Source organism: Pagrus major, chromosome 14 (assembly GCF_040436345.1).
Source record: "Pagrus major chromosome 14, Pma_NU_1.0".
Lineage (NCBI taxonomy): Eukaryota > Metazoa > Chordata > Actinopteri > Spariformes > Sparidae > Pagrus > Pagrus major.
This window is the reverse complement of record NC_133228.1, coordinates 24,213,354-24,241,243: the sequence shown is the minus strand read 5'-3', so window position 1 is coordinate 24,241,243 and position 27,890 is coordinate 24,213,354. Positions and strand designations below refer to the sequence as shown.

Sequence of the window (27,890 nt, the reverse complement as noted above, 5' to 3'; positions counted from 1 at the left end):
CAAGTATTTCATACTCAGTATCAAGTATTTTGTACTTAATATGAACTTTTTTGTACTTAATCAGCTTTAGTGTAACCAGTATCGAGTATTTTGTACTCAGTATCAAGTATTTTGTACTTAATATCACGTTCTGTACTCTGCTCAACATGATACAGGTCCAAACAGCAGTTAGCTTCGTACCTTTAAGGCCTTTAAACTGTCAGCTTGACTGCCGTGTTTAATCCATTGACACCTGTGGCCCTCTTGACCCGAGGAGGACGCAGCGTTCTCGAGATGAAGTTCCCTTTTCCTGCAAATGTTACATCATCGCAGTGAAAGCAACTGACTCACGTTAAGACTGATCCACTGCTTTCACTGAGAGAAGAAGAGGAAGACGCTGAGTCCTCCTGCACATCCATAAGATTCCCATTTCCAGATTAATTCCACATTCCTTTGTCTGACTGAGGAAATTGTTTTTGTGTGTTTTTTGGCAGCTGGCGAACAAGTGGTTTTGTTTCCGTTCTCAACCTCCACTTCTCCCACTTTGTGTTAACACTCACAGGCTGTAACTGTTTTGCTGATTGCAGTTTTTAAAAACAGTCCATAAGTCAGACTATGTAAACTGTCAGCAGGCTTTATTTTGAAAGTCACATTACGTATAATCCCTTTCAGTCCAGAATCCACACCGGAGGAGGCTGCGTGGATCTTAAGGCCGCTGGGCTCTTCAGAACCATCCGTGATGTTTGTTTTGGCTTTTTCATTGGTATGTGAACAAAAATAAATATTAAAGCATATGGACGAGCTTATCTCTGACCGCGACTTGTGAACTTCCTGTCTACATCTGTCAACTACTTTCTCTTGTTTCTCACACTGTCAGGACAGATCCTGGATGTGGAACAACTACAAGATAAAGTTGATTTGCACAGGCCGCAATCGACTGACGTCTTTTTAAAGAATATAACCTTTCTCTCTTTCGTACGTCTTAGGGTTATTTGCAAATGACTCATCTGTTGTTACCTTTTTAACCTTTTAAAATCAAACGAGTCACTGGCGCGTGAAGGTTGGGAGCTCTGCGTGACTTCAAGCCGAGACTTGTTCCTGAGAGTCTTGCGTGGGTCCCGTGAGGTCTCAGTCGGTCCCACGGTTTGACTGCAGATCAGCTCTGTGTGACGTAGCTCTGTGTTAGCAGGCAGTTTATCTCAGCACACACTGCGGCACATCATCACACACGCTGTGTTACATGCAACCAGGTTTACTTCTTCATCTCTGAGAGCCAAGTGCTTAAAAACTGAAGATGGGAAAAATAAACGGATGCCTGAAATGCCTCTTTATCTTCTTCAATGTGCTGTTTGCAGTAAGTGGAAATACTTAATTTTGGATGATTTATGATTTATTTTTTAATTTCTTTCCTTTTTTTGGTTATTTTTCACGAGTTCGGTGTTTGTGTTTGGAGAAAAAGACTAAAAAAAGAAAACTGAAAGCACAAATCCACCAAAAACAACACATATCATTTTTTTCCTGTTGTTTTTGCTAAATGGGTTATCATCCAGGTGGAGAAAAAAGACTAAAAATATAGTTAGTTGATTTTCAGCTTTTACAAACAAGAAAAAGGGTGTGGAAAACTCTAGTCTGCTCAAAAGAAAGCAAAATATACGGATTTTCTTACAAGAAAGAGAGAAAATAGATACTTAAAAACTTCTGTAAGTCTTCAAATTTAAAGTTTTAATATTAAAATAAGCACATATATGAAAAAAAACACTAAAAACGTCATTTTGTCTGATTAAAATGAAACGTGATAAAACATCAAATAAAGCTGTGAATCATGTTTTTCTGACAGAAAGACGGACCAGATTTGTTTTTATTGTTTATGTTCTGTAAACCGTCACTTCCAGTAACAGAAACAGGCAGTGTGTGTGTGTGTGTGTGTGTGTGTGAGTGTGTGTGTGTGTGTGTGTGAGTGTGTGTGTGTGTGTGTGTGTGTTGGGGTGCATCAGAGGACGGCGTCATGTTTCAGCCCCACCGTCCGACAGAACCGCCATTTCTTCTCCCTAATGAAGTTTCATTCCTCTGGAGGACGTTTTCAGCTCCGAGCGCTGATGGAAACATTTTTTTTTTTTTTTTTCCTTCTTCTTCTTTAAAGATTCAATTTAAAGAGGGCGGAGTTTGAACGGGCTGTTTTTTGTTTTCAGGAAAGTTTAGGTTTTGTTTTTTTTTGCTGAGAAAAATAAAGAAAAACAGCAGAAAAAACATTTTATCAGAATAAAACAATTAATAATGTATGAAAAGAGAAAGAGGCTGGCTTATTTTTCGTGTTTATTTATTTATCTATTTATTTATTTTTACAATAAATGAGACATTTTTTGATTAGATGATGTTAATTATAATCAAGTGATGTTCGGTGTCTGAAGTTAAAGCAGATGTCTGCAGGTGTGACGGAGGAGGTTCGGTTTTATGAGCTCTGTCTCCCTCTAGTGCCTCAGCGCAGGAATTACAGAGAGACTGAACAAAAGTCCCAGCATGCACTAGTACGGATTTAATTGCCTCCACATGTGGATGTAACAGAGATAGTAAACACACTTGACGCTGTGGAAACCGAACGATGTGGTGGTTTTATGCCCTGAAAGAGATCTGGAGGAGATGTTTAAGCTCCTCCTGTGTTTACTGTGTGTCAAAGTGTGTATTTTTTCAAGCCTATCAAAATCCCTCTTACATAACTTTGAGTCGTAACAACGTATATCTAACCTGTCAAATGTGAGCTGGGTTGACCAGCTAACCCCACCTCGCTCAGAGAGCAGAGTCACAGGAGGAAGTGAATGTTTGTATCAGAGCTGGAAAAAAAAAATCCTTTCTGTAACCAAACTGCCCATTTTCCATTTTCCTCTGAAACACGTCACGACAGCTGTTTCGCTGTGACTGTGACGTCCTTTAAAAAGAGCTGGATAACAACAAACAGATCATCTCGCGTGTTACTTAATAACTTAATGTACAATTTTTTAACCTTTTTAAAGACACAAAAATGTAAACAGTGACTTTAAAGCAGTGCTTCACAAACAGTTTCGGCATTTTTCCACAGCATCATCATCATCACCGCGGCTCTGCGCCCTCCGTGGGGGGTCCTGCTCCGCAAATTAGGAAATCTGCTTCACAAACTCATCATTTGTATAATTTTTTTGTGTTTAACGTTTTTATTTTAACTTCAGGACAAACGAGGAATTACAGAAGTAAACAGAAAAAAAACGTGACAGACGTGCTCCTGTGCTTTCAACACACTAAATCTGATTCATGTGTTCTCGTTGGACTTCTGGATACTTTTAAAGTTTTGTGGGTTTGACAAAGTTTAACTAAACGTGATGATGTTTATAAACGCGTCGTCTCATTTTCAGTCGATTCTTGCTCCGTCCTTTTTGTCCTGTTTACACTTCTTCTTCTCTTTATTCAGATTTATTAAGTTGTTTTTGTTGTTTTTAAGAATAAATATTTGTCGGCATGTTCCAGCCTCTGCACTCTGAGCTGTGATCTAACTAACGTGATGTGTCCTCAGATCTTCGGATGTCTGCTGATCCTCGCGGCGGTGAAGTCCAGCGCCTACAACCACCAGGTAAACAACAACAACTGTAATCCATTGTGTCATAATCACGTATTAATGCATTTTTTAAATGTAATAAAGGTAATCTCAGTCAAATAAAGACCAGATGCAGTAAGATTAAATTGCTCGCTCTCACTTTTGTAATTTCAGTTACAAACGTTCTGATGTTACGTTTGTAACTTAAGTTAAAATCTGAGTCTCTGTGGACGTTTGGTTTCACACTGGACACGAGCAGCGACCTCCTGGATGAAGTCCTGAGATTTTTTACCCCGACCATCAACTTCGACCTCCTTCGCTATTCAGACTTTTTCGCCTGACTTCCTCCTTTGCTGCCGTAATAATTACTGCAGCCACTAGAGGTCGTTGCCTTACGACAGACTTCAATATGAGTTGTAATAAGCTGCTTTCACGGGCAATTTACGAGGATAAAGATCTGTGTACCAGCACCTCCAACTCTCACTAGTTAACTTTATATCTCATTACTAAACCTGGAAGTAGATTTGTTTTGTATCATTATGAAGTTAATGCTGATTGGACGATATAAAACACCACTGGCTTTTAGATCAGTTTCCTGTAAAGCCCACGTTCACTGTGCTGTTCTGTCTCTACTGGGCACAAAGTCTCTGAAGCCGGGCCGGCAGCCTGGCGCCGCTTCTATCTGCTTTATTTGTCTCCATTTTGTCCCGAGCTGTTGGCGGCTGTGACTCTGAGGAAAACGGAAACGATACGATTGTGACGGCGATAACATCAGTTACAACTATTTGTAAAACACAAGTGGGGAGAAAGTTGTTTCCGCTCGGTCTGAATGTGTCAGACTCTTTTCTTCCCTCTCACTCTCTGAACTTTCTCTCGCTATGTCAGCATTAAACTACGTCCACTGTGACGGCCGCTGGTCAGGAAAACATCACCTCATGAATCCACCAGATGAATTCTGTCCTCGTTGATTATCTCTGTCAGATCGACGGTCGCTGCCAAACATTAGCTCGCAGCCTCCCATGATGGGAAGCCTGTTGGCAGGACGAGCTGCAGATTTACTGTAACGTGACTCGCGGGGTGAAATAAGGGAAACTGAGTCACATGTGAGCAATTAAATCAATCAAGTGTCAGTTTGGAGAAAAGCAGAGAGGGTTTGTTTCTGTTGATTACTTCAAAATAAACCATCTGGGATTCATATTTTACTGTAACCTTAAAGAACCTTTTAAAACCAGCAGGATAAAAACTGCATCAGTCCGGATTTGGTCGTCAGGTCTTTCAGTGAAAACAAAAGCAGCTGTTTTGTGAAAATAATGTCTGATTGTTTGAGTCAGGACGTCTCGTGTGTAATCCTGCAGAGAATACAGAATACCTGTTTAGAAACGTTGAGGGGCTGTAAGTGTTTATAAGGAGGCGAGCTGCCAAGACGTAGCGGAGACTTTGATTTCTCTTCTTAATGAAGAACACATGCAGCAGTTTTTCCACTCGCTCAGTCGACTTTCTCTGCCGCAGAGAAAACAGGAAGGTCTGTGACAAAGTTATCAGATCTGAGAGGCTGTTGGCAGCGTGACAAAACAAAAAAAAGAAAAACTCCTCATGGCATGCAGCCTTTTAGCTCATTGTTTTAACAAATCAAATGTACTTTCCATTACCGCTGCCAAAAGCAAATCATCAATCAGGTTTGCATCGGCCATTTTGTGGAGTGCAGCTGTTGATGAAACTTGATGCACACACTGACGGTCCTCTGTGCAGCGTGGGCACGTGGGAAGGAAAATGTTTTCGGTGGGAAATTACACAAAGACAGTCAAAGACAGAGGACACCAGTGTGAGCCTTACCAACAAAGCTGGTTTCAATTGAATGTAATTATATTTAACTGGTGAATGTATTTAAGGATATACTATATTCTTCTTGTTGCCAGCAAATCCAATGAAAACACCTCAACCAAGCCTGGACTCTTCCTCTGTGAAGACATGTTCACTGACGTTCAGCAGATAAAGTTCCTTTGAAAATGTTCTCTGTCAAAAACATTCAAGGTCTTACAACATTTTTCTGAAGACAAATCGTTCTTTATCGTTCTTAAACTGTGTAATTACAACATCACGTGCTAACATTGTGAAAGAAGCGTCTGTAAAATGGCAGATACATTTTTTTGAGCGTCACAACTGCCGAGAAATGACTCGCTTCACTGTCAGAATTTGAGCCAATTGATCCAATAAAAGTCTAGAAGAGCCGCACGATTAAATTATTTTATCTCTATTCAAGTTAGTCGGGCGCTAAACTGGAAGTTAGCCGGCTCGGTTGGAGGAAGTCTCTAGTGCGCACCGAGCAGCTTTCGTAGGAATGAGCGGGGCTCCACCTCCAACGCTGTGTCCAGATGTAATATAACGTCCTTGGCTGGCTAGTGTTAGCAAAGTTAACGTTAGCTAATATTAGTAATGAGCTAAGCTACTCTGGTTAGCTAATGTTCATGGATGTCGGCCATTTGAGATGCTGCTGTACATGAAGAATATCTCTTATTTGGCAGTAAACAACATTTTGGTTCCTGAAGAAAAGAAAGCTTGTCCTTTTAAAACTGGAATTAATTGTTAAAAAATTCTCAAACTTTTCTTTTCTCAAACAAAATGTGTTTTGTTGCAGTTTGAAACGAAAGCTTTGCAGTAATTAAGTGTTTGTGTTTGTGTTTGTGTGGTGGCGGAGCAGCTGTCTGCAGTCGGGACTCCGAATCTGGCGTGGAGCTGGGTGTTTGCCATCGGCGTCCTCGGCATCTCCGTCCTGGGAATCTACGCAGGCTGCTCTGAGAAAGTCCTCGTCCTCAAAATAGTAAGTACCAGAGTCCACGTCAAACAGAGGAATTAACTGCATATCAGGGTTTTTTTGTTTATTTGATCATTCTGTCGTGATCAACCCGACCGCTAGAATAAATGTCGGAAATGTGCATTTCTGCAAACCACAGACATGTTACAACTATATGTTTGTGTTATAGTTTGGGACGCACAAAAACCACTTGGTTAGGAAAAGATCATGTTCGCTCACCTGGTTCAAGACTGTAAAATGTCCTGACGTCTCGTAAAACAACACCCGGTGGTTTCATGCTACGAACGTTAGCACGAACATGTGGTCTCTGGCTTGTCACGTCACCATCATCCCCTCCACCTCACAGCATAAAAGCCAGCTCGTATGACGTGGACGTGATACGACACAAACGTATCTGTGGTTTGCTTAAATGTGAAATGCCGGCATTTTATTGTGCCACCGGTCATGGTGTCTGTGAATATTGCTCATATTGTTTTCATGTACAGTTTGCAGGATTCATGGCGATTGGAATGGTCATCATGATGATCTTTGGCATCATTATCGTTGTCACAAGGAACAAGGTCATCTATCTAGCTACCATCTATTGATCTATCAAGTGTTCGTCTCTGTGTCTTGATCCTATTGTTCCTTCTGTCTCTGTATCTATTACTCTCTCCTTTGGTTATTTTGACAATTTTCTTGATGCCAAAAATGCTAAATTGCCTCTACGTATATAGTCTGTACCTTGACGCTACCTTTGCTTACTCTTTTCTGTATGCTAACGTTTTTAACTCTACCTTAATGCTAACACTCTCATCTTGACCCTCTTGATTACTTTTCTCTGTATGCTAATGGTTTTCGCTCTTTTGATGCCGACACTCTTATCTTGACGCTACCATTGCTGACCATTCTTTCTATGCTAACGTTTTTTGCTCTCTTGATGCTAACGTTATGATTTCAACTCTACCACTGCTTACTCTTCTCTACCTGCTTACATTTTTTGCTCTTGCTTGATGCTAACACTTCCTACTCTGCTCTGTAGCCATATGCTAATATTTTTGGTCTAACTTGTTGCTACCACTGTGTGTCTTTCTACCATAATACTAGTTCTGGTTCATTTATTATCTGTTTCTCAGTCTACCTTATCCTGTTGTGATGCTAACAAATTCTCCCTATTGCCACCGTGATGCTAATGTGTTCTCTCATTGTCTTGATTCGAATGTTTTCTAACATTTCTTTCTTGATGATGACAACGTTGTTTTTTTCCAGCTGAAATCAAGCTTGGAGGACGCCTCCTCTGAGGTGGCTCAGCCCTTCATGCAAGACAAGGAAACGAGAGACCTGCTCGAAGCGCTGCAGCAAACTGTAATGTTTTCTTTACATTGTCGATGTCTATGATGAATGCTTGCAGAAAACCTTCACATAATCACATTTCTTACAGTTAAGAGTTTCACATTGATGATTACCGTCACAATAACAGCCTCTTAATGTTAAAAAAAGTCAGCAATTCATTATTTTTACAACAACGTACTGTAAAGTCCAACCAGTCTTGGTCCTGCAGCTACAAACATCTTTCCTCTGTGATACAGACAATTTTATGCTAAACTGAGAATTTGTAATTAAAATATAGTCATAAAACAAGAGAAATTAAAAATAAAAGCCCTGCAAAAATATACATAAATGAGCTAAACACACCCACTGTGAGGATATACAGTAATTAAAATATGTTTAAATTTGTTGTTTATGTCTTGAACCTGTTGAATTTATACTCAAAATAAATACGTGGCAGCGTATCAGTAGCCGCTAACTGTAGCTACCATTAACTCAGTTAGCTGTGCAGCTAGCGGGCCGGACTAGCACTAGCACAGGAGTTTTGGAGCAGGATGGGCCGGGGCTAGCTGGTTAGCATGCTAACTTCAATAGATCTCTCTGCAACACAATACACAGACCTCCTCACATCATAACTGTGATTTCTTCACATTTTGTTTATAGTTCATAGTGGATTTAAAAAAAAATCTTCCATATTGCACCTTTAATATTATTGATATCTACAGTAACAGTGCAGGTCCCGTTGGAGACCATTTCCAGCTGTTATAACTGGTTCTGGTGTGATTGCAGTTCCAGTGCTGTGGAGTGGTGAGCGTCTCGGACTGGGGTGATAGGATCCCCGACTCCTGCGCCTGCTCCTCTGGACGTGGTTATTCAGGATTTGGAAGCTCTTCATGTAAAGCCAAGCCTCAGGTTTGTTCCCGTAAAACGGAAATCGCTGATGTTAAATGGCGGTGATTACCAGATTGTTGGTTTTGGAAAGTTAGCAAAATTGTTGGACACAGCACCCCCAACAAAAGAAAAATGGTTTCAGATGCTTCCTGACAACCTGACACACTCCCCAGTCTCATCGTTCTTTGCATTTTGTGATATTTGACAGAAGATAAGCAGCAGTCTGTGTTTCTTTATCTGTTTAAATCAAATCAAATCAATTTTATTTATATTGCCCACAATCACATTGCCTCAATAGATGAACAGAACAGAACAACAAAATCACAGTTTACAAGTTGCATTGACAGAATATCTGATACAAATTATAATATACGTAAAGTGTGTGGATCCAGGAGACGACTGAGCAGGACGAGGCATCGCCAAGCAGTAAAACAGAAAAGATCAGAGCGAAGAAGCATCAGATTTTACAGAAATACAGATATAAGGAAATAGTGAAACAGAGGACAGCAATGACCCAGCAGAGCCCAGGGTGACGATCCATAAGCATCAGTGTGTGTTTATGATGAACTTATTTTGCTCTTGTTTTCTTGCAGGGAATCTCCGGCCCGGACCAGGTCTATTCACAGGTATTTAATGAATCAATCAACCCATCTAAGCTACCAGTCAGTGATGTGTCCAGATTATGACCGCGTCTCTGTCTCCTCTCCTGCAGTCATGCGGTGACTTCATCATGCCGTGGGCCGACTTCTTCTTCCGGATCGCCATGGGCATATTCTTTGGATTTGCTGTTACCGCAGTAAGTTATGCTTTTATTCTCTCCTGTTGTTTTTGACACGTTCTCAGACTGCGTTGTTTATTAAGACAATGTCAACAAAAAACACAAAATGTGTCAAAATCCGAACTCGTAACGAAGGAAAATCCTCACGTGGTCGCTGACATAAGTTCATTTTAGTCAAATTTATAAAGAAACTTAAAGTTCTGCTGGTTTTGTGTTCTGTGTTCTGGTCAGTCCCACCCTCTTCTGGTTTAAGCTCCGTCCATCCAGAGTACGGACACAGATAACGGTTTTCTCGCTCATCATTAGTCTTGGACGTACATTAAACCCTCCTGTGTTAGAAAATCTTACTTTTTAAAAATAAAGTTTAAAAGGTTCAAGCCTGTGTGATTAAAGTCCCAAAATGCATTTTTGGTGGAAACGTCCAATCACTGAGCCGTCACTGAACAGCAAATCGAAGCCAGATATCAAACTCTGAGAAACTTGACAACAGTTTCGATCAGTCCTCTTCCAGATTCGGAAGAGACCACGGTGAAGTGTGTCGTTCCCAACTGTAACGACAAAGTCTTAATCTTAACTTTACTTTACGAGAATGTTTAGCAAGTCACTAGCAGGTCATGTATTTGTAAAGATGTTCTGAGTCAAGTAAAAGACAAGCAAGTCTCACGTCAGGTTAACTTGAATGAATAAACTTCAGTCAGCTACTAAATTATACGCAGATGACACTGATACCTGTAAAAAGTACATTATCTGTACCTGATACTCGTCCCAGCCTCGTACTTGTTCAACCCTTCAGCTAGTATTAGATGAAGTAAAACAAAAAGAAGAGTCTTGGGTCACCCGTGTTCACTAACTCCACCTTTTAGTGTCCGATCAGTGTGCTCGGTATCTCAACAGAAGGTTGACGATTATAAAGGATGGCACAGAGCGGTTCTTTTGGTACCGAGGCTGCGTTCTCAGCATTAGCCCCTGAAACTATAATCCTTTATACCAAACTGGAGAATGAATCTTGATTTATCGGATGCAAAGTCATAATAATTTGATCCGATGGCCACAACGTTTACCTCCTTTGTTTAATTATCCAGGAGACTTGTTTATTAGTTAGAGTATCTCAGTAGAAGCACTTGATTTTCAGGAACCAGCAGCTGTATTTTGTCCTTTCAGCTTCACTCACAAAGCTCAACAACTCCTTCAGCTATCAGACTAACAACATGCAGGCAGTTAACTGGAAAAAAAAACATCTTTATAACAGCTGCTGGCCTCCAGACAGCAACTGTACACAGTGTGGATGGGACAGATGGTTGCCTCTGTGATGTCTGTAGCTTCTGATGTGGATCCGAGGTGTCTGAGTGCTCGTCTAATGTTGGTCTACCTGTCTCTGTAGCTGATGGGCCTGCTGGTCTCCATCCTGATGATCCACCAGGTCAAACGTTACGACAGCGCCGGAGGAGCGTCCATCGCTATGAAGGGCTACTGAAGGGAACCCTCCGCCCCCTGACCTCTGACCTTTAACCTCTACACTATAACAGGAGGTCACAGCGGTCAATGCATGACCTCTTCATCTTTACTTTTAAACGACATCGCTGCATTTTAAAGAGAGCGTCAGGGAAAGCAGAAGAAAAAGGGACGGTGAGGTCGTGCTGCAGGAAGATTTAACTTGGGAGCGAAAGTGTTTCCTCCCTCCAGCTTTCTGTTGTAAAAAATATTACAAACATTTATTTTTTTGTGAATCGTTGTATCTCTTATGTGTTATTAGACATTTTGTAGAAAAGAAGCTCAGCCTTCACCACATCTGACTGTAGCTCGATTAACCCCGAGGAGGTCACGGCAGCAGAGTTATCATTTTAAAACCAATAGAGAAAAATTTCATGAAACTGCTAATTTTCCAATTTTAAGCACTAGTCGCACTTACAAATATCAAAACATCCTGGGCCCTCATAAAAATATCCAATGGCTTCAGGCTCACATATGCCTAAACGTTATGTTCCCACGTCGGAGATATCCAGTGGTTTCATGCTTACAGATGTTAAAACACAGTCTTGAACTGTGGTCACTGGCTTGCCTTGTTGTAACTTCAGGTTTTATTGCTCTTATGTCCGTTAGCAGATATCAAATAAAGACTTAGATTCATTGTTTCTGGGCGTGGTCAGTAACCCCGACATTATTTCTGAAACAATCACCAACACTAAATTTGAAACATTTTCAGACCTTCCTCGGTTAAAAAGATAACGTCAGACGAAGACTTCAGCTCGTTGTTGTGCTTGTAAAAAATGTAGACAATGAACTTGCATATTTTCCAAAGCTACGTGTACGTCTATGTAAACACTTCAGTCTTGTAAAAACAGATCACCTCACAGGTCTCCTGGGTTCAGTTAACGAATGTCCCCATGAGAATTTAAATTCATCTGTCCAGGGCATTTAACACAGAACAACACCTTAATAAAAAAAAAAGGGACAAGGATTTAAACGGAAATCAAATACTGTAACAGGAACTGTTTCATTGTGAAATCTGCACTCATGTAATTTCAAAATAAACTCGACTGGATACCCACGTTGCTCTCTTGTTTTCTGTTGTGATCAGTTTTTCCTCACGTTCAGCCGATCTGACACCGCGTGAAGGGTTGAAGGAGGTCGATCCAGAGGGCGAGCAGGAGGTAAAGTGGGCTGATGAACGGGTTGAAGGGTTGGAGTAAAGCTACAGGATGAGATGGGATGGATGACAGAGGAGTGAGTGTAATGTGGATGAAAGGTATTTTTTTTAAAAGCAGCTTTTACTTCAAAAATTATAATAATAAATATATTATTATTATACATAATATAATATAATACATTCATTTAAAAATGTGCTGCTTTGGCTTTGATGCAGCATGTAATCTGCAAAGTAATGAGTAACTAAATTTATCAAGTAAATGTAGTGGAGTAAAAAAGACACAAAAGAGTCAGAGTGGAGGTATGAAGTAGCAGAAAATGGAAATACTCAAGGAAAGTACAAATACCTCAAATTTGTACTTATTTACAATACTTGAGTAAATATACAGTCATTTCCAGGTGTCCACATACTTTTGGCCATATAGTGCTTCGTCGCAGAGGAATCCAGCAGCCATTAGATGGCAGCAGAGACCAGAGAACAGCTGATGCGAAACAGTTCATGTATCATCTGTCTGATCCTCCAGAGTCAGACTCCACCTCCACTTTACCGATTCACCAAAAACTCATGTTCGTCTTTGTGTTTGTGGCAAAAATCCACAAATCTAAAACCTGACGGAGGATCTCTGAGCTCAGGAGTCGTGTTAGCAGTTAGCATTTCTTATCTTTTTTCACTGCCACTGCTGTCAGGTGAGCTGAACGCACCTCTGTGTTCAGTCACCGCTGCTTTATTCACTCAGTTCATCAAACAGCACCACAACAAACACAGTGAGAGATGGTTTCAGTCGGTGACAGCGTGCTCTTTTAAAAGCGCTGAGAAAAGCAGCGAGGGAAAACACAAGCTGAGCAGGTGACAAAGATTAAATTCACGGACCTTTTCCCTGACAGATGAGTCCTTGCTTCAGTATTTTCTCGTACGCCTGCTTCACACTTTTCATTTCCCAAAAAGACAGCGTTACCTTGATCTTGGATATTTTCTCAGGAATTAAAAACATCTTTTTTAAAACGCAGTCTTACAGGACGGTAATCTGACGGGCAAAAATACAGTTCGGTGGATCAAGAAATTTCAGTTTGGACATCCTGGTGATAAAACATCCAGGTATTAAAACCATCCACATGCTTATGAGAAGAAATAACTGTGACTAATACAATCTGAGGGCGACAAACACTCAAATCAGCAAGAGGCTGCAGACTTAATAAAAACACAGACAGCTGCTCATGTTTGGGATTGTGTCTGTTGCTTTACGTTGCACCGCCGGCCTTTAGCTGGAGATTAATGGACATAAAGTGCACAGCTGCCAGCGCTCAGAGGGAGAAACGTCCGACGGCTGCTCAGGGTGAAGTGAGCAGGACGGTATGAGTTCAGGTACGAGTCAACAGCGATGACGTCGGTTCATCATTTTTACATCACAAATGATGACACAGTGTTTTCAGAGCATTCATGTGAACACATTCATACGAGGAGTCCACGGTGAGAGGATTTGTTGTATCCATCGATTTTCTCTGAGGAGCAAACTAAATGTAAAACTGACTCCAGGTCTGGTGTGAAGGACTTGTGGCTCGTTTCCACACAATTTTGCAACGTGTCCATAATTACAGACGAACGGGAAATACGTTTTTTCAAGCACAATTAACGCAAAGTTTCTGGGTTTTTTTGCATGCATGGAGAATAATCGAGACTAAAACAGGACCAGTAATGCCCATTCCATCCCTTATTACGATGGAATCACACCCGCTGCGATACATCAACCTTTTCATCTTTGAACTTCGAACTCACGCTTGTGACACGATCGCAATTTTAAAAACTTTGCGCAGACGGACAAGTGTGAACAACAACAGCTACGCTATAATGGACCACAACGATCAGAACTCTGTCGTCGCACTGATGCGCAACTTTTTAATCTACTCTCGACCGCTGCAACACTAAAACATGATACGATAGTAAACAACCACAGTAGACTCCCGGCACAAGCCAAGTTATTAAGAGAGGCAGAACATTACTCCAAAATGAATTTCTTTCTATTATCGATTATACTTGATACATGATATTCTCCCCTCAGACAATTATCACCACATAAAGTACAACAGCTTTTATTCCTTTCCAGACGTTTGTATCTTCCTCTTATAAACTCTGAGATTACAATCAGTCTGGCAGTACAGCCTGTTCATACCGCCTGGTTTCAGCTCCCGTGCTCAGAAACCTTTTAAATGTTTGACGCCTGAACCTGATTTGACTTGTTGCTGCAAAGTCCGGACGTCTCATCATTATCTTCTCTAACTGGCGTTTGAGGTAACTTTATCTGACACACTGTTCGACTCATCTGCTTCACAGTTTAAATCTGTAGCTTGAATTCTGGGAAACCACCTGACATCTGTTGCGAGGCTCAAATGAATTGTTCAGATTTTTCACTTTCTCCTTTTTAAACATTCAGAAAAGTGTTTTTATCCACTCTCGACTTGGACAAACTTTTATCTCATCCTGTTTGGACAACTGCCAGTGAACCGATTCCTCTCTCATGGCTGAAGCTGGTACAAATTGCAGCAGCGAGGACCTTATATGATGTATAATGTATGTCAATGTGATGGCAGCCAAACAATGGCGTTAAATAATGCTGGCAGCAGCGGTGAGATGCCTGCTGCAAATTCCTTCATCTTCAAAGCACATACTCAGACCTGCAGGTGTGCAGGCTGTCTACAAACATACAGTAATAAGTGATCAATGTAGCCGTACCAGCTTCAGAACAAGAGACTCTTAAACAGTCGGTCTTATCTTAAAGGATGTGCGTGACGGTGAAAGTCAGATGAGGATGAAACAGCTGCACTAAACGAATGAAGGCCGAATTTCATCTTCTTTAGTTTCAGGGTCCTTTCACGCTGGCTCGCTGCCACGCTGTCACGGCTTAGTGAGAACAGAGCGGAGTCATTGTTGATGTTCTTGGTAACACCTGTGAGTTTCCTGCTCGGTCACATATCTGCTGTGAGAGAGGCCTGGTCAGAGCGTACTGCAAGCAAACCTGTAGTTTGTCTTCAGGCAGGTTGAGATAATTTGTTAAATCATAATCTGACATCAGCGTTGTCTTCTCCTGGTTTTAAAGGCTCATTACAGTAAAGTGATGTCATTTTCTGAACATATCAGACTGTTCTACTTGTTCGAATACTTGTCTTTACACACAGAGTCATTATAACCACATTACTAATTATAATTGATGTGTCATTCCTACAAAATTGTATCAACAGCCAACAAGACAGCTGCGGTTCCAGTTGCACCACTGGATATTTTTAAGGACAGCTGGAAACATTTCCAGCTGTTTTTGTGGTGACTAAAACATCTCCATCCATGATCATGGCAACCAAAACACGTATTTGAAGCCAAACCATGATGTTTTTTAACCCTAACCAAGTGGTTTTAGTGTCTGAACTTAACCAGAACATAAACACAGCGTTGTGACAAGAGAGAAATAGAAAATTCAACCTAAACAAAAGAAAGAATTAAAAAGAAATGTTTAACTTGCACTAACATACTTTAATAAAATGTATTCTCTCAGTTGGGTTGAAAAATATCACAATATCATTTTGAAGCCGTATCACCCAGCCCGAGTTTGTTTGCTCTGGTCTGAATCAGTGAATGAGTTGATGAAATTGTTTTGTTTTGTTTTTAACAATTTATGAATTTTCCCACAATTTAATTGCCAAACAAACAAACAAACAAACAAAATAAAACACTTAAAAGCATTTCAACATACATTACAAGTCTTTCTGAAACATGCTGTGAAATCAGGAGCGTTAGGCTGCAACAATCCCCCAAAAATCAGGCAAAATCATAGAATGTAAACAGAAAAAAGGTTGGTAGCAAAAAAACGTCACAGCCGTTGAATTCTTTTAGAAAACAATGTTAGGGTAATTATTGAATCCATTATATAAACCCTGAAGAGTTACATACAGCAGGTTTCTATTGCACGAAAACATCCGTTAAACCAAATATGACTCAAATCTGCTCTTAGCTTCAAAGAAAAAGTACATTTATCAATTACATACATTTCTTTCATTGTTCACTGTATTACATCAAACACAAACAGAATCCTAATCTTAATCACACTCTATAACCTTATGCATGCCCTGCCAGAATGCACAAATTACACTGTTGTTTCATAAAACACGTTAATTATTGGCATTCACAAAACCACATCATCTACATACAGTTTAATCCTCTGAGCTGGTGTCGTAAAGGGTCTTTGATGGTGGTGTTCAGTTGGTGTTTCAAATGTTAATTAACAATGAACGCTGTTCGAGGACCATCATTTCAACTTACCAACTCCACCTGGAGCATGTTGTATTATTATACTGTTCCCTTATTATTTATCCACTGAGTTCACTTTCTGTTTTTCAATTTTCTGTTTCTTTTTAGGGCTTTACGGTTGGTTCGGTTTAGGGGACTGAAATACTCAGTTGTGTTTTTTTTTCCTGTTTTATTTTGAAGTTCTGCCCTCATGTGTCATGTTTTGCTTGTCATTTCCTCCCTTTGTGTGATTTCCCGCCCTTTTTTTGTGTTCACCTGTGTCCTATTAGTTAATCAGCCTTTGTGTATATAGTCTGTGTGCTCCCTGCTGTCTTTGTCAGTTCGTCTGTTTAGTGTCTCTGAGCCTGTTCCTGTGTCTTTGTGTCCCTTCTTCCATGATTTGTTTCTGGTTTTTATTCCTCGTGTTTGTACTTTGCCTTTTGCTTTTTACTTTTTTTTGGATTTTGGATTTTATGCTCCCCTTTTGTTCAGCACTTGTCTGCCTGTATCTTGCGTTTGGGTCCCTTTCTTTGCACCTTGACAAACACTTGGTTTGGTTTAGGAAAACATGCTTTGGGTTAAAAACTCCAGGGGGGAAAGGATAACTTCTCCTATCTGCTTATTTTGAGTCGCTAAGCTATGGCACAACAAAAACATCATCGATCAGTTTCAATAATGGTCCTGGAACAACATTAATTATGATGTTCTGGGAACAAGGTCAACGCAGCGATATCAGGTCGTACATGTTCAGATATAGACAAAACAAACTGAAGCCTATTTAACCAGACTAAACAATGCATGTTTTAAAATGCCCTTAGAAGAGGAAACAGTCTGAGGGTGTCAAATCAGGTGCAGGGCAGGTGTTGGATGAGTTCAAATCTGCATTCCTGGATGGCAGCCATCGCCACTGTTGCCTTGTGGGCTGCGGTGTCGTCTCAGACAGTGCTGGCTTGCAATTTTCAAGTAGCCAAAACCGAAAAACCACAAAGTTATTAACTTCAAACTCTCTGCATAAACATTCAGAGTTGAACTGCAATTCCTTGGCCCATGAATTTGTATGAAGGCTTGATCACTGCATCACACAAGATCAAATCAAAACATCAGTGTGATTCACTTTAGAAATGATCACAGGGGCGGAGTTTATGCCATCATCATTAAGACCAGGACTGAAGAACGGGTACAGCTTCTCAGTGAAGGAGAAGCCAGCAAATGTGTAAAGAAGATCCCCAGCATTTACGTCATAGAAGGAGACCAGACCCTCGTCATAATCCACAAACACTCCCACCTTCTCAGGCTTCGAGTTTACAGTGAGAGGGAGAGGAGAGCCAACAAGAGCGGCATACTCTTCTCCATTCTTCAACCACACAGTCCAGTGGCCGTTATCTGGGCACAGCGGGATTATTCCCTTTCTTTTGATCGACTCGTTGGCCACTCCTAAAGTCCATCGAGTCTTGTCTTTAACTTCGGCCTCGAAGTAGAATTTTCCAGAGGAGAAGCTCTGTTCTGCTAAGACACAACAACTAGGATTAAATCTCTTAGATGTGTCTTTGAGATTCTTCTTTTTAACACCATGATGTACTTGCTTGCCGTCATCAGACAGGACGAGAGCAGCATGTGCTGTATTAGGATCCAGAGTCAGATCCACTGCAAACTGCTGGGCCCTGTGTAGCTCGGCCACGTGTAGCAGCTTCTTGATCTCTTTGCCAAGAGTCTCCTCCAGTTGATCCACAGCTGTCTTCACAGTCCCCTCATATGATGGCAGATCCACGTTGACCTCTGTCCAGTCTTTGGTGCGTACTGAGGCATCCAAGGATGCAAAGTTTTGGATTAAGTGGAGGTGGTCTTTTGAGCGTGAGAGCTGCTCCAGCTCGGCTCGTTTCTTTATCAGCTCAGAGATTTCCTGCTCCAGCTCTCGGATGACACTTCTGACCTCTTTCTCTGTCTCTTCCTGCTTCTCTTCAATCATCCCGATGAGGTCGGCCTGGGCTCTTTGCAAAGACTCCATCAAAGTGGTGAAGACCTGAACACCATCTGCCATCTCCCTCTCTGCAGCTTCCTTACTGAGCTTTAAAGAGTGTTTGATATCCAGAATCTTCAGTCGTCTGTCCTGGATCATTCGATGGATTTCATTCTCTCTCCTCCCCAGCTCGGCCCTCTTTTTCTCAAATTGTGCTTTCAGCGGGACGACTTCATGTGACTTGTGGTCTAAAACGGGGCATAGCATGCAGACGCAGGTCTGGTCGGTCTTGCAGAACAGCTCTAGAGGTTTATCATGAATCGTACACATCCTGCCCTCCAGGTTCTCCACAGGATCAGTCAGCTGATGTTTTTTCAGGCGTGACGCCGTCAGATGAGGCTCCAGGTGAGTCTCACAGTAGGATGCCAAACACACCAGACATGACCTCACAGCTTTCATTTTGGTGTCGGTGCAGACATCACAGGGAACGTCTCCTGATTTGGCAACCTGGCAGCTACTCCGTCCAGCTGACTGTCGGAACTGAGTCGCCATCTCAGATATGAAAGTGTTGACTCGCAGGTCAAGCTTTTTATAGAAGGATTCTTTGCATGAGGGGCACTGACAGTTGGTGCTGCTGTCCCAGTGCTGCATGATGCATTTTTTGCAGAAGTTGTGTCCACATGGTAAAGTGACTGGATGATTGAACACATCCAGACAGATGCCGCAGAGAAGCTGGTCTTCAGTTAGCAGACAGCTGGCAGCCGACATGGTGACACTCTAAAACCAAAAGAATAAAGCATTACATTATAACACTGTCATGTCAATACTTATATCAAACATAAATTGATATGTCTGCTGCAAAATGTTAAAGCTGGATAATCAGTTAATTACCTAAAATCTTTCAGAATAATTGTATGTTAGCATGTTCACTATTTCAGTGTGAGTACAAAATAAAAAGAGGATGCTCAGAGACGGGTCCACATTATTATACTTGCATGCCCTTGTTTTAAGAACAAATGGGGACCCATTGTTTACTACAACTGGCTGCATCAGAATCTTCTTTGAAATCACTTACTTAACGAAATACAAACAAAAGACTTGTAAAAGACTAATAAATGTGTTTTTATGATTTTAGGTTAATTTGTTTGTTGAGTCTGTGGATAACAAGACAAGTAAAAAGAACAGCTGAATAAGGTGATAGAAATATTATTATACAATAATAATTAATTAATTAATAACATTTTACCTGTTCATTTTTTTTGTGTGAATGAAAATACATTTTTGCACTCCAGTGGATGTTATGCACCAAAGGGAATATTCTCTGTATTTAGATTCTGCCTAATGTTGTATGTTTTGTTAAAGATGAATATATAATTTACAATTGAATAGCTTTATTTCACAGCAATATTGAATAGTTTTCACTTAAAAGTGGGTCCAACAGGCAGAATATACCCTCTCGCAACAGTTTTTTTTTTCTGAATCACTGTTAATGAATGGTGTCTTCACTGCACTGGACATTTACATAACTCCTTCAAAATATCACCTTTTTTGTGAAAGGAATGGCATGACTTCTTTTAATTAATTGTTCTTTATTACTTGCGGTTTAATAATTCATACATGAAAGGCTTTAAAACAATAAAATACCAACGTTACTCACTGATTTCCAATGAAGATGTCAGAACAGAGTGGAAACTTTCTCAGAAATAGGTCTTTCCTTGTTGTGCAGGACGACAGCTCTGTCACGACAATGAAGAATGTCTTCAGTGTTGCTGCGCCTTCTTTCTGCAGGCAAACCAGTTTGGGTGTTGCTGGCGGGAAGCTTGTCACATTTCTTAATGCTTCATTCCTCTTCTGTTCTGGTTCAGGTCCAAGTTCAGTCAAAAATGCTCCTGCTTGATTTGTGTTTTCAGTCTGTCTCAGGATTTGTCTCTCAAAGAGGTCCCATATATTCTTGATGATGTGATGTCGGACGTGACACCAGAAAACAAAAAAATATGACTAAAACTACTTTTACACCAAAAATGTATTTTAGTGTAAAAGTAGTGTTAGTCATATTTGAACCCACACAGGCCTCTGTTGATCGGATCAAATCAGAAAAGTACATAAACACAGTCACACAACACAACAAACCTTTCCCAGTATCAGTATGAAATGGTAGAGGACTGTTCAGATCACAAACACCCTCAAACAATGATATTTAATTTCATAAGAAACAAAAGGAAACTCTTACTATTAAAAAGTAAGCAGGCAGGGCTTCATACATACACACACACACACACACACACACACACACACACACACACACACACACACACACACACACACACATTGCTGTAGTCATTTTGGATTGTCGGCCTCGTTCATGAATGACATTAATAACCTCCCTGTGTGCTCGAGTGTGTGTGTGCTGACCCATATTTTTCTAATGGCTTCTCTAATATGTTGTGAATTTATAACGACATCGACACCTCTAATATATTCTTAATGACCTCTGTAATGTATTTTGTGCGCGAGTGTGTAATAGGTTTTAAATGGATGAGCTCCTCCAGATTGAACTTGTACCATAGGCTACTGGCTATCGAACCGCTATGCTAGCTCTCACACATCAGAGCTAATGAGAGAGGGTGAGACAGAGAGAGAAGAGTCACAGTGTGCATTGTTTGTGACTGTTTGGGTTTGTTTGGCCTCCTCAGGCTCTCATCAGTGTTATTACTATGATAGATTTCATTCACTGTTATCCTCCTCCATCAATATAAAAGACAAATACTGCTGAAGTAAGTTAAGACAGTGGTTGGGAACATGCTCATTTGCTTTCTGGCCTCCTACAACTAGCAGCTAATTAGCTTAGCTTAGCACAGAAAACACAACTTCCAGCCTGTAAATAGCAGTAAAGTCAAGTGGAACAAGGATTTACTTTTTTTTTTCAAAGATTCCTGATTCAGTTCTTTTCCTAAATCAGTTTTTATAAAATTAAAGCGTAGTCCTTTTGTTGATAATAATAAATAATGGCAATTACTATTAACGTGCTAACAGAAATAAACATTGTTACTGCGGTAATATTTTCTTAACAAAAAAACAAACAAACAAACATGTTACCGCTGCAGATCCCACTGCTTTGCTTGTAAGCCCTGCCCTACTCTGCCTCTGATTGGCTTGTGTCTATCGTTTCTCTATGACGAAAGCCTCAAACTTGTGGTCCCAGTACTCCATGCTAAATATATCCAACATGTATTTCGATAGGAGAGGGCAAAAAAAGGGATGAAGTTCAACTGATAGGTGCCTTCCTCCCTGTGATAAAGCAGAAAAAAAACTGTCATATCTTCATGGCCCTTGTTGTCTACTGGACCACAAGAGGGAGGTTAATCACACCACAATTCAGACAAGTATTAGCCAGCATGCTATTTCCTAACTATGTTCAGTGGTCATCTGCTAAAAATGTCAGCTAGCCATAGAGCTGATACAGCGGATTGTGAGCTGCTGTTTCCCCGGTAAACACCCCAACCTCTTTGGCAGTCAGAGGAGGCCGGAGAGGTCGGTGTGTTTACTGGGAAAACTACAGCTCATAAACCACTGTATCAGAACTGCTAGTAAAACAGACATAACCAGAGCTTAACTTCAGAGTTTAGTGCAGAGAATGCAACCAACGAAGGCTACCAATCAGATATTGAATTGCAATATTTGCAACCAATTATTGTGATAGATACATGTGAGCATATCGTCCCCGCCTACCAGGAACCAGGCCTTCATTTTGATCTCAACTACACAGCTGTAAAGTTTTGTGGCTGTGTATTGCGCTCGTTGTTATGCTATCACACTGACAAAAATCTGCCACAGACAGACAGACAGACAGACAGACAGACAGACATGTGAATCACTGGACTTATTAGTGATGTGTGCAGGAATCAGGCGAGACAAGATTGGCAGACGGATTAGAGATCGTACCAGATTAGTGTGGTGAAGCCTGAAGACAAAACTCTAGATTGACATGTTGATCTACATTCCAGCTCTCACCAGCGGGCATGAACTTTGTATTGCGACCTCAAGAATGAGACTCTGGATCTACTGTAAACAACCCAGATCAGTTTTTTCTCACAGGGCGTCGGTGGCTAATAATTAGGAGCAGGGCGAGGAGCTCGAAATAGAACGGATAAACAGCCTTTCTTTGTGCACAGTAATCATAATTCAAGTGTTTTCAACTGAAATATTGTACCGGCTGCTCAGATTTTACAACCTCAGCTCAGTATATTTGCAGGAAACACTCTTCAATCTCCCTCACAAGTAACTCCTTACTACTACAGTTTGTTGTTGAGGCAACACACAAGCAAACATCAGCTCTTCTCTTTGTGTCTCGTCTTGTTCACTCAGTTTCTACTTGTCAGCGTCAAACACGAGGGATCGGTGGATATATTTTTGAAACACTTCTATGATATGAAGCTGCTCCTCAGCATCAAGAGGAGCCAGTGAAAGTGGTTTCAGGCTCATTAGGATCCCCCCCTCATGCCTCTCTGCGGACTCCAAGCACATCCAGCTCAGGGGAGACCCCGGGGCGGACCCAGAGCACACTGGGGGATTATACATCCCATTTGGCCTGGGAGAGCCTCGGGATCCCCCAGGAGGAGCTTAGGGAGGTACCGAGGGAGACGGGCGACCAGGCTGAGCTGCCACCACGACTCTGAGCTGGATAAGTAGCAGAAAATGTTTGGATGAACGGATTAAACTGCTGCAGCTTGTATGGAGTTATTTTAACTGCCATTACCACATTAAGTCCTCCTAATTAAATCACAAAAATGTCTTTGCTCCTGACACATAGGTGCATGACATAAATTAAACCAGTCTGCGTGTTATCTCCCAGTCCCTTCAGAGCCGGGGGCGCCAGGACCTGCCGTACCGCTGCTGAAACAGTGGTGCTTGTCTTCGCTGAGGGATACAGATGTGCTACTCTGCCTCTCCGCCAACTGCATACAAGCAAATACACTGATATTTAACTCAGGAGGAGGAGGAGGAGTGCTGCTGTGCGTCCCTGTGTGTGTAACAGTGATGCGCAGGTCAGGACGGGTCATAAAAATGATTATTCTGATTAAAAGCTGGTGGGATGTGGGTAAAAAATGAATAACATTACCTGCAGCGGTCCTCCAGCAGCAGAAACAATGAATGTATCTCTTTATTAGAGCTGCTGTGAGTGATTTATTCTTATTAAAGATGTGTTAAATAGTCCAACAGTAATCACTGTTATAGTGTTTGAGCAGTAACAAGTGTCTCTGCTCATACAGGAGAAAAGAATAGAGCATTTCTGGTATCCCTGCTCACTTTATCCAATCAGGACAGAGAAACCCATTTAGAGGCGGTCCCGTCTGCACGAGCAGGATCCTCTTGTTTGCTGCTTTGTCTGGTGATTAACGCTCCGCCGTCATGTGGCGACGTAGAGAGGAGGGAGGGGACTGCTAACGGCTAAATGAACAGGAAGTTAGCTAGAACGACGACAACACTTAGAAAACACATAACCAACACACACAGCACAGCAGCTTTAGTTTGAAGTAAAGCAGCCATCCTGCTGCTGAATCCAGATCCTGTCTTCAAATATTTATTTTAGAAGCTGAAAGGTTTAATTCTGTTTCCTCTGGAGAGTTAATGTTAATGTACGTTGAAATAAAAAATGTATATATAAAAGGTAATATTCTGGCAGCAGTGGGCGCCAAGAATACTGTAAGATAAGAGAAAATAACTCAAATAAAAAACACTATATTTTTTTACATGAGACATTTTTCATTTGGCCTTTTAAGTATATATACATAAAAAAACTGACATTATCTTTAAATATGGCTGAAAACTGCAGAATAGCTTTTTTTGTGATTTATTGATATTTGGTGTATTTTTCTTTTTCAATTTTTTTTTACAGTGTAGAGGTTACTCCGAACTGTACATGTAATAATTAAATAAACACGTGAGGTTTAAGCGTAAGTCTGCATTAATCAAATTAATGACGATGATGAACTTATAATAAATAAACACATCGTTTAAACAATTAACGTCACTGTTGTAGGCAAATCAAACCCACTGACCTACCAGACTGCAGGAGAAACACAGTATAATAACGTTGATTGAACATCTGCAGAGCGTGAACTCACCTGATCGACCGGCGAGGAGCGTCAGGACCGTTGCTATGGTTACCTTCAGTTTAATAACCGCAGGGCGCAGATTTAAAAAAAGGAGGTTACACCGTTGACTGGACCTCTCCCAGACAGACAGTGATATCCAGTGATATTACACCCAGCTGTGATATCCATCAGCTCTGCACACACACACACACACACACACACACACACACACACACACACAGATTAGGAGCTCTGCCTCCATGACGACAGTTTTCACAACATGTTGGATAAAAAAAAAACGTGTTTCTGAAACTGATCCGACGTCTAAATGTGTTCTAGTCACATCGCAGAACACCTGTGACGTTCTCCGACTGTAATCGAGGGCCGTCATTGGTTGATTGACAGACCTCATTCATCTCTGTGATTGTGTTTCACCCTGTCATTTAAAAATATTACCCCGTCCTCAGTGTGTGTTTGTGTGTGTGTGTGTGTGTGTGTTTTGTCAGAAAGCAAAACTCGCCTTGAGGTATTAACCAAGTCAGGCCTCATTACACACACACACACTAACACACTAACACACACACACATGCACACATACACACACACATGCACACACACACACACACACACACACACACACACACACACACACACAGCTCTCACTCCTTTCTTTCATTTCTTCTTTCTCTCAAGCGTGAAATCTGTTCAATCTTTCTTTTTTTTGGTCTGACTGTACAGTGAGAGCACACACACACACACACACACACACACACACACACACACACACACACACACACACACACAGACTGACACTACACCTGTCATGAACTTGATTGAGTCTTTCTGAATGTGAGCAGATTTAAAGTTTGACTGGTCGAGGCTCTGCTTGGTTTACCTGAAGCAGTCAGAGAGGGAGAGTTGTGATCTCTCTGATCATTCAGCTGTTTTCGTCCTCTGTTGCCTCAGTAACACCTGAACAGCTCCTGGTGCTGAAGTGACGCCATTATCGAGCGGTACGTTCACAGCTCCAGCTGTGTGGAGCTCCGGCTCTGATCGTCTGGGATGGAAACACTAATTAACGGCTCTTCTTCTGGTGTTGAAGTTTCCGACTCCACTCGGAGTCTGATCCTCTCCACTGGAGGACTCTGTCATCCGAACATGCGCAGTCTGACCACGTCTGAAGACAAAGAGTGATCGTCGTTTTGATGAAGACGTGTCCTTCTGGGTCACTCGCTGAAATGACGCGGTCTTTTTTCTTGTTCTGACAGTCTCGTCGTTAATGAAAACCTCCTGAGCAGAACAGAGTTAAATGACTCCCTTCGGTGTTCAGCACATAATTACTTTATGTTTTTGCACTTGTGTTTGATTCTTCTGTGTGGAACGAATCCTTTAATGTCACACTGAGGCCCTTAATTCTTGACTTGTGGCAGCAGGAGGCTCCTCTGAGTGGGCGATGTGAGGGTCGTCTGAAGTCTTGCTGTCTCCTTTTGCTTCTGATATTCACAGTTTAAACCTATTAAAAGTTAGCGGCCCGCCCGGGTGGCAGCCTGTACAAAGTTTTGGCTACAAAAACAGTTTTCTCTTATTCCAGAAAGTCAGTACTTCCTGATTAAATGGTGACAAAATGGCAAAAATCTGCGATCGTGGCTGCTTCTTTGCACTTTTATCTGTTCAAAGACTCAGTGGAGCAGATAGGAGCGTCTGTGCCCGCCCTAGAGCCCGCAACAGCCAATGAGTGATCGTTTAGGCAAGTGGCCCACTCTCTCTTCTTTCTCCTCTCTCCTGAGCCAATCACACACCAGCCTCCTGATGATTGATGCATCATGTAGCCAATGAGATTTAAAATCCAGTAATATATAGTTTATATCAGTTTTTAAAACCCTCAACATGGAAGTTATACAAATATCTGTAGTTTGTGCTCTTTGTACAGGCTGTTTTTCCACCTCAGCACTTGTTTTTGACTCTTTTATAGGCACAAAGTTTGTGTAAATGAGGAAATAAAGACCTTTAATGAATTTATGCTCCTGTTGTTCTCAGGCAGGCGTACTTTGAGTTCACACAATGGGATTATTTTTGCCAGGCACCTGAATATTTCCTCATAAAAACATGTGTTAAGTGTTCATTTTCACTGATATTGTTATTAGATTTGAGCTTGGACCATGTCAGACTTTACGATGTGGACTCAGTGTGTTTTCCAGGCAGTAGAGGCAGTTACAGGTCATCTGCAGACTGATTTATGCTTTAAAAATTCAGGTGAGAAAAATAAATAAATAATTCAGTGTGTTCAACCTTTCAAAAGAGCCTAAAACCATCCCTGTACTCCAGATGCTTCAACAACAGCTTTGAGTTTACTCTGGGCTCGAACTTTTAGGATACTTTAACGTACATTTCCAGGAATAAGAACGAGTTCATGTCAAGTCGTCGTTACAAAGACAACTCAAACAACGTCAACTTCACATTCAAATGTAAAAAATAACTGAAAAAAGAAACATAAAATGTCTCCATGCAGCTCGTCCGGTGTCATCCAAGTCTTTGGTATCTAAATTGATTTATTTTAGACGCTTCAGACGGGGTGCACGCTAACGATTTTAGCTTAGCAGCTACAGTGAAGACTTCAGATTAATAAAGGCTGTAAATGACGTCTTTTCAGATCAGTTTGTGATCTCGGGGCTTCTGCAGACTGTGATCACAGCAGACGAGCTGTATGGAGACATCTGATGTTTAAATCATCTCCAGCTGCTTCAGGTGTTCAGCAGAATGCTGCAACTCTGTTTTACTGTGAAGCTCCAGAAATGTTCTGTGGACGACGAGACTTCACCTGACTTTATATCATCAGGAGGAGATGATGGCTGAGCCTGACTTTATATCATCAGGAGGAGATGATGGCTGAGCCTGACTTTATATCATCAGGAGGAGATGATGGCTGAGCCTGACTTTATATCATCAGGAGGAGACGATGGCTGAGCCTGACTTTATATCATCAGGAGGAGATGATGGCTGAGCCTGACTTTATATCATCAGGAGGAGATGATGGCTGAGCCTGACTTTATATCATCAGGAGGAGATGATGGCTGAGCCTGACTTTATATCATCAGGAGGAGATGATGGCTGAGCCTGACTTTATATCATCAGGAGGAGATGATGGCTGAGCCTGACTTTATATCATCAGGAGGAGATGATGGCTGAGCCTGACTTTATATCATCAGGAGGAGATGATGGCTGAGCCTGACTTTATATCATCAGGAGGAGATGATGGCTGAGCCTGACTTTATATCATCAGGAGGAGATGATGGCTGAGCCTGACTTTATATCATCAGGAGGAGATGATGACTGGATTTTACTCTTTGGGTGAACTGCTCCTTTAAAACAACAGGAGCTTATAAAACTCGCTGCTGTTTTTTTGACCCTTTACATGTTTGGACTAATTAGATATGATGAGCTCAGACGATCTGAATATGAGGTGAATATTCGCCTCCCTCAGCATTCAAACTCTGCTAATAAAACCCTCTGTGTGTCCTTGTGTGTGTTTCTGTCAGTGTGTATTGTTTGTGTATTTGTGTATGTGTGTGTGTGTGTGTGTGTAGTTGTG

General features: G+C 41.3%; 2 protein-coding genes across 2 annotated transcripts; one reads left to right on the top strand and one right to left on the bottom strand.

Annotated features, from left to right (window-relative positions):
* The first annotated feature begins 934 nt into the window (after window positions 1-934).
* LOC141008112 (tetraspanin-8-like) lies at window positions 935-11,878 on the top strand. Its single transcript, XM_073480335.1, has 9 exons — window positions 935-1,333; window positions 3,521-3,577; window positions 6,240-6,359; window positions 6,839-6,913; window positions 7,602-7,697; window positions 8,451-8,573; window positions 9,146-9,178; window positions 9,265-9,348; window positions 10,712-11,878. The coding sequence occupies exons 1-9, from the start codon at window positions 1,274-1,276 to the stop codon at window positions 10,802-10,804; spliced, it is 741 nt and encodes a 246-aa protein (XP_073336436.1). The 5' UTR covers window positions 935-1,273; the 3' UTR covers window positions 10,805-11,878.
* A 5,458-nt stretch (window positions 11,879-17,336) lies between these two features.
* Window positions 17,337-18,974, bottom strand: LOC141008179 (E3 ubiquitin-protein ligase TRIM21-like). The gene has a single exon (XM_073480427.1). It carries the CDS (start codon window positions 18,972-18,974, stop codon window positions 17,337-17,339), a length of 1,638 nt encoding a protein of 545 aa, XP_073336528.1.
* Window positions 18,975-27,890: the final 8,916 nt, after the last annotated feature.

Bases quoted from the DNA above. Each gene is read 5' to 3' on its own strand.
- LOC141008112 (XM_073480335.1), top strand. From the start codon at position 1,274: ATGGGAAAAATAAACGGATGCCTGAAATGCCTCTTTATCTTCTTCAAT. The intron at 7,698-8,450 runs GTAATGTTTTCT...GTGTGATTGCAG, and splicing joins TCGAAGCGCTGCAGCAAACT to TTCCAGTGCTGTGGAGTGGT. The intron at 9,179-9,264 runs GTATTTAATGAA...CCTCTCCTGCAG, and splicing joins CGGACCAGGTCTATTCACAG to TCATGCGGTGACTTCATCAT.
- LOC141008179 (XM_073480427.1), bottom strand. From the start codon at position 18,974: ATGTCGGCTGCCAGCTGTCTGCTAACTGAAGACCAGCTTCTCTGCGGC.